This window comes from Gracilinanus agilis, chromosome 5, assembly GCF_016433145.1.
Source record: "Gracilinanus agilis isolate LMUSP501 chromosome 5, AgileGrace, whole genome shotgun sequence".
Classification (NCBI taxonomy): domain Eukaryota; kingdom Metazoa; phylum Chordata; class Mammalia; order Didelphimorphia; family Didelphidae; genus Gracilinanus; species Gracilinanus agilis.
Window position 1 is genome coordinate 272,309,010 of NC_058134.1, and position 17,699 is coordinate 272,326,708.

Consider the following 17,699-nt stretch of genomic DNA (forward strand, 5'->3'; position numbering starts at 1 on the left):
TTTGTATTTAAAAGAAGACTGCTATTCTCTCAGTTAGTCCCTGGCAAAATCCAGACCATCTTGAGTTCATGATCTAAACAAGTAACCTTTTACTTAAACTTTCTGGGATGACCAGTAGGGAAACAACTGTGATTGGCTTCTAAGCATTTTGATTTTGCTTTCTCTATATAACTTTTTACCTTTTAGATGAATTCTGTTTACAGTAATTAATGGTGAGTATGCTTTTGTAGAACAAAGAACAAACTTACACACTCACCATTTTCTGATGTAGGGCTTCCAGCTCCACTGTAGACCAAGAGCTTCATTTTGGGGAGACATCCTTTCCCCTCCCCCCCTAACCCCACCCCCTTTGCTTAGTTTGCTGGTGACATCATCATAACCTTTGAATTCTGCTACAAAGGACGAAGGCAAGTCCTTTGGGGGGGGTTTAATTAGCACATGGTTTTGTAAAGTTTTATTTTTAAATGTTATACCCCAATGGGTATAAAATAAAAACTTCACAGAACTGCGCAATATTGTAAGAAATGGAACTTACCTGACCTCTAGAGGTCGGCTTCATCAAAGAACAAAGGTGAGTGTGATGTTACCAGCAAAACTGCACAAAAGGGGCATCGCAGCAAGCTGGAGCTAGCCATCTGGGGTGGGTCTGGCCATCATGAACTTAAAAGGAAAAACAAATGGTAAATTTTCAGTTGACCATGAGGGGGATTTTGTGCCTACGAAAAAGTGGCGGTGGGGTCTTCGGTGGTCCTTTTTTCCTGCTGTAATAAGCTATAAATTCAGTTCTAACAGAAAAATCTAGAATTCCTCGTTCTGATTTAGGTGTGGTGCAAATATTCTTACTCAGTTAACAAAAATGTGGTAGCAGCCAAAGGTCAGTTGAATGAAATAATAATACCATATTGGGGAGTTATTTTTTCAGTAACTGGTCATCTGGGTTATAAGGTGTCTGAATCAAGTTTAGGACTTAGAGTTCAAGTAGAAAGAAATCATTCTTTGAGGAACTGCACCCTCTTCCCTTTTAAAGGAATAACATCATTCAATTAGTCCTTAGAAGATACTGACAAAGAGAATGGCTTAGTGATAATATCCCACTTCCCAGCAAGGCCTACAACACCTTCCATTTTAACTACCAAATTAAAAAGAAAGCCATACATTCAAATCTCAATTTACAATTTGGAAACAGAGGCTCTATTTCACCATCAACTAACAACTTGCCAGTTTCTGCTGTGATCATTCTAAGTGCAATGATGTCCAACAAACAGTTCATTAAACACAATGGGTCCTGCATAGTAAAAGAAACATGGCAAAAAGGACACAGGTCTTTAGGAAAAAAATGAGGGTGTAATGGATAGATGCTGCAGCTTTGCAATCTAACTCTGCAGTGCCTTCATTTTATAAGTCCAACAACGGGCTTCAATTTCATTATAAGTGATACCAAGGAGGTTCAATATTGTGAAAACACAAAGTGACTTACCTAACAAGGTGGAGAGCAAGTAGTAAAATAAATACACACTATCTTATATATAAAATATTGAATTATAATATTCATTATATCAAATCAATACCACTGATTATCAATAATTCATTAACATATTAATAGCATGTTAATAATCATTTTAGATTATATAAAATACTACACAATATAGTATTTTATCCTTTCCAAATTTTTTCAAAAATGTTTTTAATCAAAGCCTTCCAACATGTCTGTAAAGCAGATTAAATTGCTATTATTTATCCCACTTTAAGATGAGGAGAAATACAGCGAGGTTAAATGGCATGTTCAAAGACACATTGCTAGTTGGCGATACAGTCAGATTAAAAGACAACAATTTCCAGACTAATGTACTAATTCCCCCCTATATTATTCTCCCAATCGCCCTAACCATTTGTTAAAAGATGATGATCTTGCTGAGTAAGTTTCATAACACTCTTCCAGATCCAATTATCAAATCAACATTAGTCAGTGTTAAAATGACTCAATGCTTCTGTTACACAACATTGGAAACTCTATCCTTAAGCATTACCCCCCCACCCCAAAATTCAATGGCCAAAAAATAGTGGGATGAGGGGGGAAAAGGTAATAAACATCCATGGGTGCACATAGCTTTGCTGTAATCCCCCCTCCCCAACAAAGAGGAAGGGAAAGAGAGAAAATGACTTTTTAAACATTTGAGTGGAAGCTTGGCAAAAAAAAAAAAAGGTATAAAATTATTTTTAAAGGACATGGATATGATGGTAAAAGGATGTGAACCTATGCACAAAAGACATACACACTGGTTCAAAGATAATGATGATAATATTATAACTAAAATTTATATAGAGTTAAATAGCCTGGGCAACGGCTAGCATGAGGACTATCATTTTTTTTCTATATAGAGCTCACAATGTTTGCTCAAGTTCACAAAACTAGCAAGAACTAAGTTTAAATTCAGGTGTCCTGACTTCAAGATAAGTTCTCCTTCTACTCTGTAACAAATTAATTATTTCATCTTTATTATGAATTTTGCCTATCAGTGATCCACTTGAAATGTTATGGGACCTGCTTTTACACAATTTGAATCCCTTTTTAAGAGCAAGAAATCTTCTTCTAAAGATTATGGATTTATAAAAGGAGACCTTAGAGGTCCTCTAATCTAACCCTTTATTTTATGGATAAGGAAACTGAGGAACTGAAAGAGCTAAGTGACTTTAAACAAAGGCATGCTGCCTCCTTCAGTTGTTCCCTGAGACTTAAGTCTTGGATAGGACTCAAAATGAAAGATAACTAAAGGGTTGCATACCTTGTCCTTGCCAAACTTTAGAAGGTACCACGAAAATTTTGTCACAGGCTGCTGATGGCTGTATCCACCTCCAAACCAGAAAGTCCATGCCACTTATTCGTCGTGTCTCTGTACGAACTCTGGATTCATTTGCTGCCAGGAAGTCAACGGCTCTATCCCAGACTTTCTTCATTTTTTTCCTATAATAGAGACCAAATAATTTAATTCCCATAGCTTGATTCATTGTACATCTATCAAAATGAAACATGCTATATCATCTTTTATTAACCCAATAAGATCTCAAGTGGTATTCCTATTAAAAAAATTTTTTTAAAGAAACACAACAAAAAGTCTTATGATTTTGTTTGTGAAACTGCATCAGCTGATGGACCATTTTGCTTTTCACTCCCAAAAGAAAGTTGCCTCATCCTTTTTACTATTCTTCTGTCATACAGCTTTGGACACTAAAACTTTTCTCTCCATCTGCCAAGGGTTCTAAGGCTCCAACAAAAACAAAACAAAATGCAACTCTAAACTGAGGGAGCAGTGATAGAAGAAGCATGCAAAAGAATGAGGACCACAGAACAGTCTAGTTCTTGAACTAACCTATAAAGTTCCTAAAATACCAGGAAGGAAGACTGCTGGACAACAGGCTCTGAGGATCCAAAAGGAGACACACACCAAAGCACAGCCAAGGCACAATGGCTCTGGCACAATACTTTGAAATCACCCATATTTTAGTTATCTTCAACCATGCTTTGAACATACCTATCAGGAGGCGGTATTAAAGAATCTCGAACATGTGGAATAGGCATGTATGGTTGTAAGTCTTTATTTTCTTGGCAAGCTTCATTATGACTTCGCAACACATCTAAAAATAAAATAAGGTGTCATATTTCATAATTGCATTAGTTACTCAAAAGAGGTCTGAGCGGTTTTTTCTTTTCAAATATACTACTTGTTGCTCAAGAAGCATATCTTAGAATTTTTAAAATTACATACCTATAATCTTTATCACCATATCATACATCTGTCTTGTTTCCTCCTCTTCTTTTGTCCAGTGATACTTCATGTAATGTAGAACCACGCAAACCATCACCACACCTAAAATATTTTTAAATGTGTTTTTAAAACTGTATCTGACTACATCTTCAAAACATTTTAATCTTTAAATTATTGGAAAGCTAGTTTGGTATCTGTGAATGCAACAATGAATGCAGATTTAAAGGCAAAATGTAGTTTTAGCAACACTAATTAAAATACCATTTAAATTAATATTACCTAGGGGGCAGCTAAGTGGTTCAATGGTTTGAGAGTCAGGCCTAGAGACAAAAGGTCCTGGGTTCAAAAAAACAAAACAAAACATTATTTAAAGGAATTTCTAGATTGTCCTGATATGTTTCCTTTCTTTCTTTCTTTTTTTTTAAAAAATAACCTTTACCTTCCATCTTGGACTAAATACCATGTACTGGTTCCAAGGCAGAAGAGTGGTAAGGGCAGGGCAATGCCCAGGGACACAAAGTTAGAAGTGTCTGAGGTCAAACAGCCCAGTTCTCGATCCACAGAGCCATCTCACTTCCCCCTCAATGTTTAAGAAAGTAACTTGCCATTAGCTATAGCATTTACCCATTTATATTGATTTCTAAAATGTAAAATCTATGTTTTATAAAGATTTTTTTTCAATAATGAGTTACTACAAAAGCAAAGACATGAGTTTAAACTTAATCTCCTCAAATAAATAAAACATGTAATTTTGGAAAGTACAACTTTTAGGAGGGTTGGAAAGAAGAAATGAGTGAAACTGTTTTCTCACCATTAAACATAAATGTCAACATTTTACAAAATTCAGTGTTCTTAATATACACCCACAGTATTTCAAAGTAAAAGGATAATTTAAAAATCAAAACATGTTTTTTCTTTCTACTTTCTCAAATACCATTTTCTCCAGTAAAACTTTCACGAGAAAAAACAAAGTCTGCAAAGACCAAATCTCATCTTCATTGCTATCTCCCAAGCCCATGTATTCCCTTGAAATCTAATGATACTTTTCATGAGAGGCTCTTGGCACATAATTAGCATGGTGTACTGGAGAGATGCTGTTCAACATGCAATATGGAAATCCTGTGCAAGTCATTTAACATCTCTCAGCTTCAATTTCCTGGAATGGGAACACAACTAACCTCATAGGGTTGTTACAAATAAAATTGATATAAAAGGGTATATTTAAAAATATTAAGGTTTTATTGTAATCCATACTGATAATTAAGAAAACCACGTGACTGCTAAGATCTAATTCGAATGGCCCGCCATACCTTCCCCTTGGCTGCTTCCTAGGAAAGAGCAAGTATCAATCAACTTCTCCCTATTTAAGCTTCTGTTTACGTTGGCTCACATCACAACATAAGACAAGAAGCCCATTGAATCATAGGAAATGTAATTTTCAAGTCCCCTAACCATCTACAGGAAGTTTATATCATGAATCTCAATAGTAAGACCCCCAAATTTCCAATATCACAGGGTTACCATGAAGGCCAAATGAAATAATATATGTAAAATATTTTCCAAATCATGTGGTGATATATGTGTGTGTTAGCTATTAGATAATAGCAAAAATCCTCAACTTTAATAATAAAAAAATTAATATACATCATCTACACACTACCTTCTCTTCTTTATCTTGTACAATTAATACAAACTACGACTCAACAAACATAGCAACTTACTTACCGAAGCACAACAACAACAATCTATGAGTCACAGTAATAAATGCACGTCGAAAGCGACACCAGAAAGACATCTGAGGTCTGGTAGATTGTAAGAATTGCACATCAGTTATGTTTGTCAAATCTTCATTTGAGCCATTACCAATACACCTGTTTAAAAATAAGAGAGTAGGAGTTTAAAACCTAAGCCCTTTTTCTTTTTAAGTTATAAAGGAAACAAATTAAAAGAAAATTACTTACCTTATGCCAACATCCTTTCCATTTTCTAAAATCCATTGCAAAGATGTGTTAAATACATCTTCATATTCAGGACCTAAATCCTACTCAGAAAACACACACACACACACACACAAAATAATCAGATTCCTTAATCAGACAAACTATACTATCATAACAAAAATTGTAATATTACATTAAGAACAAAACTAGTAAGTAAACTTGCAGAAAAGAAGTTGCAAAGCATCTCAGCAATCCTCTATTGCAATCTATACTCAAAAGGAATCACCACTATAATACACACAAAAAGTGGTTGACAAGGCTCTCTACAGACCTCCAAGAAAAGGGTCATCTCAATAGGTAGCCATTTCATTTCTGGACTACTCCAATTTTGGAAAATTTCTCCTGACTTCAGTCTAAAATTGGTTCTTTTGAAATTTCCTAAATTCTTGCAGACAGCAATCATGTCTCTCACCTGCCTCTACAGTTCTCTAGGCTATATAAGCCCAATTCCTTCTACTTGTCTTTAAATAACTTGCTCCTGAGGTAGTTTACCCCTAATCTATTGTTTGATAAACCCCCAAGTCCCAGCTTTGGGGATAAGAACTCACTACTTGGTGAAAATTGGAAAACTATAACAAAAATTGGGTTTAAATTAGTATCTCAGACCCTATATACCAAGATAAGGTCAAAATGGGTATATGATTTTAAAAAATGATAGTATAAGTAAATTAGGGTAACATAGAATAGTTTATCTGTCAGATCTATGGAGAAGGAAAGAATTTATGACCAAATAAGAGAAAGAATTTATGACCAAATAAGAGAGAGAACATTATAAGATGTAAAATGAATAATTTTGATTATATTAAATTAAAAGGGATATAAAACCGATGCAACCAAGATTAGAAGGGAAACAACAAACTGGAAAAACATTTTTATAACAAATTTCTCTGATAAAGGTCTCATTTCTCAAATATATAAAGAGCTAAGTCAAATCTATAAGAATACAAGTCATTCCCAAATTGAATGAATTTTCAGATGAAGAAATCAGTCATCAGTAATCATATAAAAATGTTCTAAAGCCCTCTTGATTAGAGAAATGTAAATTAAAACAACTCTGGGGTACCACCTTACACTTATCAGATTAACCAAAATGACAGTAAAGGAAAATGATAAATGCTGGAGGGGATATGGCAAAAATTGGGACATTAATGCACTGATGGTGGAGTTGTGAACTGATTCAAACATTCTGGAGGGTGTTATAAAGAAGGTATCTTTGCTACTATTATCCTAGTTATTTTAGAGTATGTTAATCAAGGAAGCTGTGCTTTGGATTCCCTTGATGGCTGGTGCAGGGACACCCGAGTCCTATCATTCAGCTGGATGTTATAACAACTTCCCTTCTCAATAACAGTGCCCAGGCAGGATCCCTAAAGGTCAGTGAATGGGTAACCCTTTCAGGTCCCACCTGGGGTTGGATTGATTACTAATATTGGGCTCTATTAGCCTTGGATAACTTTTTCATCTGACTGTGTTTGCTCCTTCCCCAAGAACTGTGATGTAATAACTACTTAGGAAGGTACTTAATAATCTTTATCTTTAGATGTCAATAAGGGAAAGGAATAATCAGGAAAGGATTAAGGATAGGAGACCCTGTCACTAATGGCTATGATCACTAATCCCTCAGGACTGTAGGCTGTTTCAGTAATGCTGGAGCTCTTGTTCTTCACCCGCTCTGGCTCAGCTTGGCCACTGCCAAACCAGAGAAAGCAATCTGCTTGTTTGATACAGATATTGATGATCCCTCTCAGCTTCTTATTGCCAGTTGTTATGTCAGTCCTACAGCCATCAGGAAATACTCCCTTACCTCCCTCTGCTTCTTCTCCTTCCCTCTTCCTGGTTCCCACCTGGGCCCGGGATACCTAAATATCTACTGCTGGTTCAGATGCCTAAATATCTAGGTGGGATTCAGAGAGAGCCAGAGGATCCAAGGTCAGATCCACAGGTCAAACTTCCAAGATCAATCAATGTTCAAAGTCAAAGAATTCAGGCCAAGGCTTCCAAAAAACAAAAGCTAAAAGCCCCTGTCAGAAGGCTGTCAGGGTATTTATACCCTCTGGCCAACTGCCTTTCCCCTTGTCCGATGTCTCCAACTGTCTTCATCTGTCAATCAAGGTGAGACTCTAAACTTCCAGAGTTTGAATATAACAAGGGCAATTTCAAATTATGTCCAAAGGACTATAAAAGACTGCATGCCTTTTGATCTAGCAATACCACGACTTGGTCTGTTTCTAAAAAAGGGAAACAATCTACTTGTACAAACATATTTATAGTTGCTCTTTTTGTGGTGGCAAAGAACTGGAAATTAAAGGGATATCCATCCGTTGGGGAATGGCTAAACAAATTGTGGTATGTGATGGTAATGGTATACTATTGTGCTATAAGGAATGTTGAACAGGATGATTTCAGAAAAAGCTGGAAAGAGACCTATGTGAACTGATGCAGAGTGAAATATGCAGAAACGGGAACATTATACACACTAAATATTGTGGGATGATCAAATGTGATAGACTCTCCTGACACCCTCTAGGGATCAGAGGCAGGGGGAGCCTAAGCTCACTGGCCTCCCAAAGAATCTGAAGGGGGGTGAGGGGGCTATGTATATAAAATAAACATAAGACTACAGCCTCTCCCCTGGCACATGTGCATCAAAGAACACCAAGTCATGTAAAGGGAGGAGACCACGTGGCCACCGAAGCTGAGACTCCAGGGATAGGCTCAGAAGCCTGTGTGGAGGGTGAGTGCCTGAAGGTCAGCACTAGTGACCCAGACTGCCCAATCAGAGCCAAGTAGGAGTATAAGGGAAACTGTAGTAGTTATGGGCAACCTGAAGATACTGTTCTTTCTCCTTTTTTTTTCTCCTTCACTAATAATTATATTAAATATAAAGTCTCCAAGGTTAATTTTAATTACAACAACTTACTGGCTGGGTGACCCTGGGCAAGCCACTTAAGCTTCACTACCTAGCTCTTACTGCTCTTCCTTAGAATCAACACTTGAGTCAATTCTAAGACAGAAGGGAAGGGCTGGGGTGGGGTGGGGGGTGGGAGGCTGGGGGACAGTGGTGCAGGCCTCATGGGCTACCCTAGGCCACGAGAGGTGGACACAATAACTAAGACAAGAACAGGGCCCAAGATTTGTAGATGATTCGGAGGTTGCAGGTCTTGAATGCTTTCTTAAGAGGAGTCAGAAAATGCTAGAATCATAAAGAATTCATCACCATTATAAAACACATAATTGATTAGAATGACTAGTGACTGACTTGGAAGTTATGGACTAGTTAGGACAAAGGCTGAAATCCACAGCCACTTTGCAAGGAAGGATAAAGCAGAGAAGGTGCTATGTAATTACATTGCCAACATATTTTCAAAAATTCACTGAAAAAATGAGAATGAAACCAATATTCACTTTATTCCTATTTCTTAGGGCATCCTAATAAATGTTAAAAACTGTCATGATCGAGAGGTCCAGGGGCCAGAAACTTCCCTGTCTGGAGACACCAACATTTCATTAGCCCTAGGACACTCGGGCAGTGTGTGAAGTGCCAAGGATACCAAGGGAAAGTGAACCCAGACTATTCAGAAACTGTTCAGGTGGGAGGACACAACATAAAAAGAATGTCATTTGGGAAAGGGGGGAGCAGAGGGGTACTAGAGCTGCATCCTGGAGGATGTAAGCAGGTGTGAGAGCCCAGGGGAAGTGTTCTAGGCAGGGGGAAGACCAGAACACAGGAGATCTAAGAAAGGGGCTAGTGAGAAGACAGGTAGGAACAGCTTCTGAAGAACTTTCAAAGTTTCAAAAAGGACAGAACCTAGAGCCAGGGGGTCCTGGGGTCACATCTGGTCCCTCACGGGTCCTAGCTATGGCACCCTGGCAAGTACTTAGCCCCAATTGCAGCCCTTACCACTCTTCTGCCCTGGCATTGATACTTAGCATAGACTCTAAGACAGAAGGTGAGGGCTTTTAGAAAAAAAACAATAGTTTAAATTTTATCCTCAAAGTAACAGGGAGCCACTGACTCTTGGTCTGACCTTAAGAGTCACTTTGACAATAAACACTAAATATCTTAGATAGTTGAAGGATTCAGCAGCCACCAAAACAAAACAAAACAAAACAAAACAAAAACCAATGAGAATAAAGTTACTTATTTTATATTATGAAGGACTAAAATAGAATTTCAGAGAGTTGCCTTACAAAATAAAACACAGAAGAGAGAAGAGTACAGAGGAAGCTTGACAAGAGACCAATCAAGCCTGATCATACCTGAGGCATTTCCAGATCAAACTGGAGGGAAGACTCTGGCATCTGGGCAGGAACCTATTTTCATCAACAATGACAAGAGCACCACCATTAAACTGATAACTCAATACCTGCTGTGTTATAATAGAGCAGAGTGAAAGACCCTGGAGAGGAAGTTGGGAGAAGGGGAGTGGCCCTGATGAAATATTCTCAGAGAAATTCAGGGTTAGAAGAAACAACTTTAAAAGCTCTCCAAAAGAATGGAAAGGTTCAAGGATGATAAGAGACATCAACAACTGACCCATATCCCTAATTTCTTATCCCTATAAAATCTATGAGAGGTAGGATGATTCAGTAGGTTGAAGGCCCACATGGGAATCTAGAAGAGCTAGCTTCAAGACTAACTCTAGACGAAACAACTTGGATGAATGACTTTCCCAGTTACACAGCTCAGGCCAGATCTGAATTCAAGTCCTAACTCCAGGTCCAACACTCTATCCACTGAGCCACCTGGCTTCTGCCTCAGCTGGGCATATATTCAATCATAAAACTGATGGGAAAAAAATACAGAGAAAAATACAGGGTTTTTTGGGGTTTTTTTGCTGATTAGTCAGTCCAGATGCACTTCCGAAGCAACTACCATGTGCTAGATTTTGGGCTGAGCCCTGGGGATATAAAAAAAGATAAAGGATAACTCCTGCTCTTAAGAAGTTACACATTTTAACACAATAAATAAAAATACAGCCTTAAAGGTTCTTTGTCCAGTAAGTCGACTCCTCATAGAATCAAAGATTCTAAGATAAATGTAACCACAGAAATAATGTTGTTTGATGACTTCAGAAGTACTAACATTAAGTTACACAGGAAGGTGAAGAGAATACAATGAATGGAAAAGATGAACTCTCATTGATGTTGGATGTTAGTGTATCAGAGCACATACCTAGGGACAAGCTCTGAAAGTGGATAATGCTGGCAGCCTACAAGAACTAAATAGGAAGAAGGGAGCAGGAAAGATTGTATTTGAGGATCAGTGCTGTACTTTCAATAGTCACTGGCTGCTCCCTCACAAAAACTTGAGAAAATGCATCTTCATCCCTTCTCTGCAGGGGTGGAGGCCTCTAGGTACAGAATGCTGTATCTTCTGTTAGGTATAATTAATGTATTGATTGGTTTTGTTCAAATTTTTTCTTTTCTTTTTTTTTTTAACTTTGTTAAAAGGACAGTTCACTAGGTAGATGATAGAGAGAGGATAGCTTGATAATAAATAAAATAGATGCACAAAAAAAAAATTGGAAAAGTTCTATTTTTAGCATGGTAGGAAAAACTGAGTTGCCATAAAATCTTACAGGGCTTTATTATAAGTCCTAGCACTGCATCTATTTCATAAACCTTGCTTTGATTTAGTCAGAAGCAACTTCACTGTCTACTTATTTGAATCAACTAAAAATGTCTTATTTTATAAGAAAAAAGTGTAAAGCAAAATGAAAGATGCAAAGACAAAGGGAACCTAGCTGTTGACATTTCACAGAATAGCTAATCCACAAGCTGGTAACAGTTAATGGCACCTTACAAAAACTCAATAAATACAATTGTAATCAATATTTTATTCTAAAAAAGGTGCCAGCACTTGCCACCTGCACTTCCTTTCCTCTCATTCAGCCATTTGTAGTCTAGCTTCTGACCTTGTTTCTCAACTGAAACTAGCTCTCTTCAAATGTCCAAGAAGCTTTTACTTGTGGCATCTGTTGAGTCTTTTTCCAGCTCTCATCCTTCCTGAACTGTTATAAGATACCACTGAGCACCCTCCCAGCTACATACTCTCTCCTCTTTGTTCTCTTCTTCCATGTCTGACCACTTCTCCTTCTTTACTGGCTCATCATCCCTATCATGCCCTAGAGGCACGTGTACCAAAGAATCCTGGGGTACCACCATTACTCTCAGAGATCTAACTTGAAACTCTATGTGGATGATGTGTGGATAGATCTGTGGATCTCTCTACCCAGCCCAAATCTCTGCCGAGTTTCAGGAACATCTGAAATATGATATATCCAAAACTGAACTCATTATCTTTCTTCAAAACTTCCCTATTTCTTTCGTGAATATGAACATCCTTCTAGCCTCCCAGATCTGTAAACTAAGTATTATCCTCAACTCCGTACTTTCCCTCAACCCATATATCCATTAAATTGCTAAATCGCACTGTTTCTACTTCTGTATCATCTTTGACATCCAACCCATCTTCCCTACTAGTGACTTTCATACCTGCAAATATGACCATATCACATCAATGTCTCTCTACTGCCTCTAGGATCAAATACATTTTAAGTTCTTTACACTCTGGCCAGCCCCAATCTCTCCTCCTAGCCTCCCCAGATATATCTCCCTCTCCCACTCTGCAGTCTAGCCAAATGATTGGTTTTTTCTGTTCTTCCCATACTGCATTTCATCTCTTAGCTCTGCCTTTGCACTAAAAACATCATGTATAAAATACTATTCTTCAAAGACTTGGAATAAAATTAAACACAAAGCAAAAAAATGATCCTGTACATGCCAACTTGACACAGATGTGAACACTCTCAGAAGGGCTAAATGATCTGCCTATGGTCACTTATGTAATGCATGTGTGCTACCACTACAGGTTTGATTCCAGGTTCGGGTGTCTTTCTATTACATGGCATTCCATTAACAGAACCAGGAGGCTGCCTTGAAAATATCTGGTCCTACTCCACCAATTCATTGTGGGTCGCCAAAACTCTACCAGGCTTCACCAATCTGGAAAAGCTTCAGGTTTGAGCCTACTGATAGACTCTATGTTCGCTATCTAAAAACAGGCCCAGCTAAATTCAGGGAAACTCACTTGCCACACTGGCTTCAAGATTATGAATTCTTTGCCCCTGTCAAGTGTTCAAAACAAGTCATAGGGAGGCTGCCATCTTGGTGAAAGGATTATCTACATCAAGAGAACTGAAAAAAATTCAACAATCTGAATCTAAGATTATTAGAAGTCAAACTCTCGAGTAACAAAAAATTAATGAAGGTACTCAAGAAGAGGTCCTGAAACATACTCCAAAATCCCTTTGCACTTCAGGGAATTGTTATATACAACAAGAGATGTGGCTACTGTATCATATGTTTTTGCTTTTCTTTTTCTTTTTCACAGAATGAACCTTCTGTTCACAAATTGAACCATTTAGGGAAAAGCTTTTCCTCTCCCTACAAAAAACCATGATGATATTAATAAGGTTTTTTTTTAAGGAAACAATAAAGATTTTGGTTATTTGAAATGTGAATGTTAGATGAAAAGGAATTCATGTTATAGTTACATTGTACATATCCCAGACATCTATAAAAAGCTTATTAGAATAGGCAGAAAGAAGTTATTTCAGTAAAGTAATAAAACCATAGTCTATTCTCCTTACACACTGAACTTCAAGGAGGCATATTCCTAGTGCCACTACATTTTCCTCATCACTACAACTACTGGGGAGGATGGTTATGGATGGTAAATTACCAGGGGAGGAATGGGGTTTTAGGTGGTGGCCCATATAGGAAGATGGCAGAGTCCAACGAAAGCACTTGCTTTCCACCTTTCCTAATATAAAAAGCTTTGTGGTAAAGGATGTCCTACAGGTACCAAAAGGGCTGTATTCAGTACCTCAGACCCCTTAAAGACAACCTCTATTCCCCTAATCTCCCTATTCCACTAAGTTCTGCTTTCTTCAGCTATACTCACTCACAAACACTCATCTTCAGTAGCTAAAGCAGGGCAATTAGTGTTTCCATGTTTCCTTTTGACTATGCTCAACATAACACATTTTTCCATTAAAAACAAAAAAACTATTTCATAAGGATGGTAAAATTTCTAATGTAATACAAGAAAAGCCTATTTACAGGGACAGCTAAGTGGTTCAGTAGATTGAGAGCCAGGCCTAGAGGCAGTAAGTCCTGGATCCTCACACACTTTCTGGCTGTATGACCCTGGGCAAGTTGTATGTATAACTCCTTTTGCCTAGCTCTTACCCCTCTTCTGCCTTGGGACCAACACACAGTATTGATTCTGATACAGAATATATGGGGTTAAAAAAAAAAGCCATAATTCACCTAAAGTATCATAGTTTTAATTTTCTACTGTTTTTCATGACAAATAAACTGTATTCCAATTGCATTACAGGTTTAAAAATGTTTAAAGGTACCTAAGGCCTGGATACTTCCTATGGAAAAACGCAGACATCAGTGCTCAAAATGCAAAATGAATCTTTAGAACACTTTTAAGTTAGGGATGCTTGTATTTTTAATAAAATATGTAATACTGAAATGGTCTACTAGAGGGTCCACAAACCATCAAATAAACTACTATTAGTAGGAGATATAAACATGAGTTTAAGAACAAAATAAATAGTACAAATAATCTGAAAAAATGTTATCTTCTTTCAGAAGGAGAGAGGAAGATATAGATGTATAAAGAGGACTAGAGAGCCCCTCAGAGATAATATTTGAACAGATAGACTCATAGGTATGTTGAGCCCATCAAGGGGCCCTCTTCACCTTTACTTCAAGGGGTTATCTCTGTTAAAGATGTAGCTACAGAGATAAGCAGGTGCCTGAGTTCGGTCAAGGACTTTTGGGGTTGTATGAAAGACTTTGCGGATGGCTTGACCCCCTAAAGTCCCAGGTGAACCCATTTCCCTGTAGAGGAGACAGCAATGGTGGGCAGATTCGGGTTTGGCGCTACTGGAGCTTGTTTAGAGCTACCCCACCCCCAAATATCTCCCTTTCCCCTCTTATCCAAACTTAAGGTTTATGTTAAAATCATTATCTGGGATAAGATGGAGGGATGGATCATTCCTTTTAACATTTATCACAGAAAGCTATCTGACTGCGGATTCCTATAAATTGGGATGGTTTATTATACTTGTGGGGTTCAGGAGGGTTAAGGTGAGAGGGGTAGGTAGCCCTCTCTAGTCTATAAGTTCAAGGGGTCCTTTGGTCCCGTCTAGCCAATGGCTTTGGCTGAGAAGCTCTGTCCTTCCTTCCTCTAAGACTTTCTAACACTAGTCTTCTGTCCAGGGAAATAAAAGTCTTTCTCAGTTAACACAGAGTTGGAGGTAAGAAGCTTCAGGCTGAAACAGCTACCTCCTGAGTCCAGGACCCCTTTGGCTGCTGAAATGCCCTTTTAGGCTCTTTGATGTTATTCAGGCTCTCTACTGTAAAAGGAGGAGCACTAGCAAAAGACTATAGGGCTTAGGAATAATGGGAAGAAGACACACTAAATCTAGGACACTAAAAGACAAACACAATGGTTGAGAGATGGGTCAAAGACTACACTGCTCTAACATAGACTCTAATGCAGGCTGGAAGGGAACTGGATCTCTAACAGATTTTGTCCACTTCTGCTTATCTTGATGATTACAGGAAAACAGGTTCACAGGAAAGTAAATCCAGGAAAGTAAAATCAAGAAGCTTGTCTCAGACTGGGATGTCCACCACCTCAGTTAGATCTTCTTGCTTATTTGACCTTTCACTGGCACGTCTCTGTTAAATCCACACTCATTGGGCTCTCCACTGGGACAGGTAAAAGCAGCCACATACTCTCTCTGTCTCAGCCTTCACCAGAGTCCCTCAAGGAAAACAGTTCCCTTCTCTTTATTGTCTTTAGCAGCCTGGGTGCTAATATCACTAAATGTCTAAACTTCTAAACCTGCTTTTAAAACTTATTTCCCTCTTACAGAGGTAAATTAAGAATGCAATTAATATTATGATATGGATATGGAAACATCTCAGTTAACTGTGTTCTGATGGGTAAAACTTTCTAATTAACCAAAGATTAATATTTTAAAAGCAAACCACCAGGCAAAAGAATGGAGGTCTCATATTCTCTTTGGTGGACTGCACTTACTGAATCAGGCATGTATTTTTAAAAGTAATGCATTTTAGTAAGTACAAATCTGAATTGTAGTGATCAAATTAACCAACTTCTCAATGTCGATATAATAAAAAAAAAATGAGATTTTTTTTCAGAATACAAAGTTAAGGTTGTCCCATAATATTTTAACTAGGCAGAATAAATCAAAAGGAGGATGAGGGAGAAGCTCTTACTTTTCCTAGAAACCACAATTTCTTGAGAGAAAAAAATTTAATTAGAAACATTCAGAAGTCAATGGTAAAAAATTATGGGTCAATTTGTCTGTATAAAGTTAAAGTTTGGGGGCAGCTGGGTAGCTCAGTGGATTGAGAGCCAGACTTAGAGACGGGAGGTCTTAGGTTCAAATCTGGCCTCAGACACTTCTCAGCTGTGTGACCCTGGGCAAGTCACTTAACCCCCATTGCCCACCCTTACTACTCTTCTGCCTTGGAGCCAATACACAGTATTGACTCCAAGACGGAAGGTAAGGGCTTTAAAAAATAAAGAAAGAAATTAAGTTAACATTTTTTAAGTGTTAAATAGCTTATATCTCTTATAATCCTACCATAAGGTGAAAGATTCCCTTAACACCATTCAAAAACTCTGGACAGGTTAAAAAAAAAAAGGTATCAGTGTTAGATAACCTAATCTACACCCCTATTAAGATTTTATAGAGCTGAAAGTCTTCTGAGCTGGCAGTTTCACCAATACTCTCCATACTGCTTTATAGCATTAATTAGCTCTGGTTAAATTTGTCAGAAGCTCATCTGAACAGGCAATTCCTAAACTGTTAGCATATATCATTATATACCACTAAAATGTTTAGCAACACAAAGTAATTCAGTTCACATGTATTTAGATATAACTGCTTAGGCAAAGAGTATGGCTTTTAAAATTAAATTTTTACTGCTTACTTTTAAATATGCAGCTGCCTCCTGGACAGAAAGCTTCCTCTGGATAGAACTGCCACATTCATGATCTCCTGGAAAAATTAGTATTTTATTTGAATCAATATTTCATTAAAAAAAACCAGACAATTCAAAAGTATTTACATACAAAATTTAGATTCAAGTTTTAATGATCTTTTAAAACAATAATAAGGAAGGTTAAAGTATTGTTTATACTTTCTATGAAAAATACTTATAAGCCTAAAAGTACGGGAGAAAACTCATATTATTTAATGGGAACATATTCCCGAGACAATTAGATAATGCTTGTTCTCATTCTTCATGTAATAGATAATCTCTTTATATGCTTAAGAGAGGAATGTTTAAATCCTACTGTGCACTTAAATATTAACCCAAAATAAACAATGCTTAATCTATGCAATGCTTCAAATGCTTTTCTAACTACTCCATCATGTAGTAGTAAATGAATTCATGAATGACACTTAAGATTTCAAAGAAAGGAAAACAATCTATGCATATATTTAGAATATCCTTGAGAAAAACATGAGAAAGCTTAGTAGCTTTTACAGTCAACTTTCTATTTTTCAATCTTAACCACATCTTAAGGCACAAAAATGACAGAGGTACAGAGAACATATGTTTGCAGATTTGTGAAAACATAGCCTTAAAAGTTCTCTATTACTCAAGCACCTGCCATGTATGTTAAAATCACAGAGGCAGCTAGGTGAATAGAGAGCTAGTTTTGAAGATTTGGGGGTAGGAGGGGGTTCTGGGTTCAGACTCTTCCTAGGTGTGTGATCCTGGGCAAATCATTTAACCTCCACTGCTTAGCCCTTACTATTCTTCTGCCTTGGAACCAATACACATTACTGAGTCTGAGATACAGTGT

At 37.5% G+C, this 17,699-nt stretch overlaps 1 protein-coding gene across 2 annotated transcripts in view; it reads right to left on the reverse strand.

Annotated features, from left to right (window-relative positions):
* The window catches only part of LEMD3 (LEM domain containing 3), an 80,046-nt gene that overhangs the window by 7,387 nt on the left and 54,960 nt on the right, over positions 1 to 17,699 (reverse strand). For both annotated transcript variants that reach the window (XM_044678780.1, XM_044678781.1), the window contains exons 4-9: positions 16,817 to 16,884; positions 5,726 to 5,805; positions 5,490 to 5,635; positions 3,765 to 3,866; positions 3,531 to 3,633; positions 2,784 to 2,962 (exon numbers count right to left, since the gene is read on the reverse strand). In XM_044678780.1, coding sequence (XP_044534715.1) covers positions 2,784 to 2,962; positions 3,531 to 3,633; positions 3,765 to 3,866; positions 5,490 to 5,635; positions 5,726 to 5,805; positions 16,817 to 16,884 — 678 coding nt within the window. The remainder of the gene's footprint in view (positions 1 to 2,783; positions 2,963 to 3,530; positions 3,634 to 3,764; positions 3,867 to 5,489; positions 5,636 to 5,725; positions 5,806 to 16,816; positions 16,885 to 17,699) is intronic.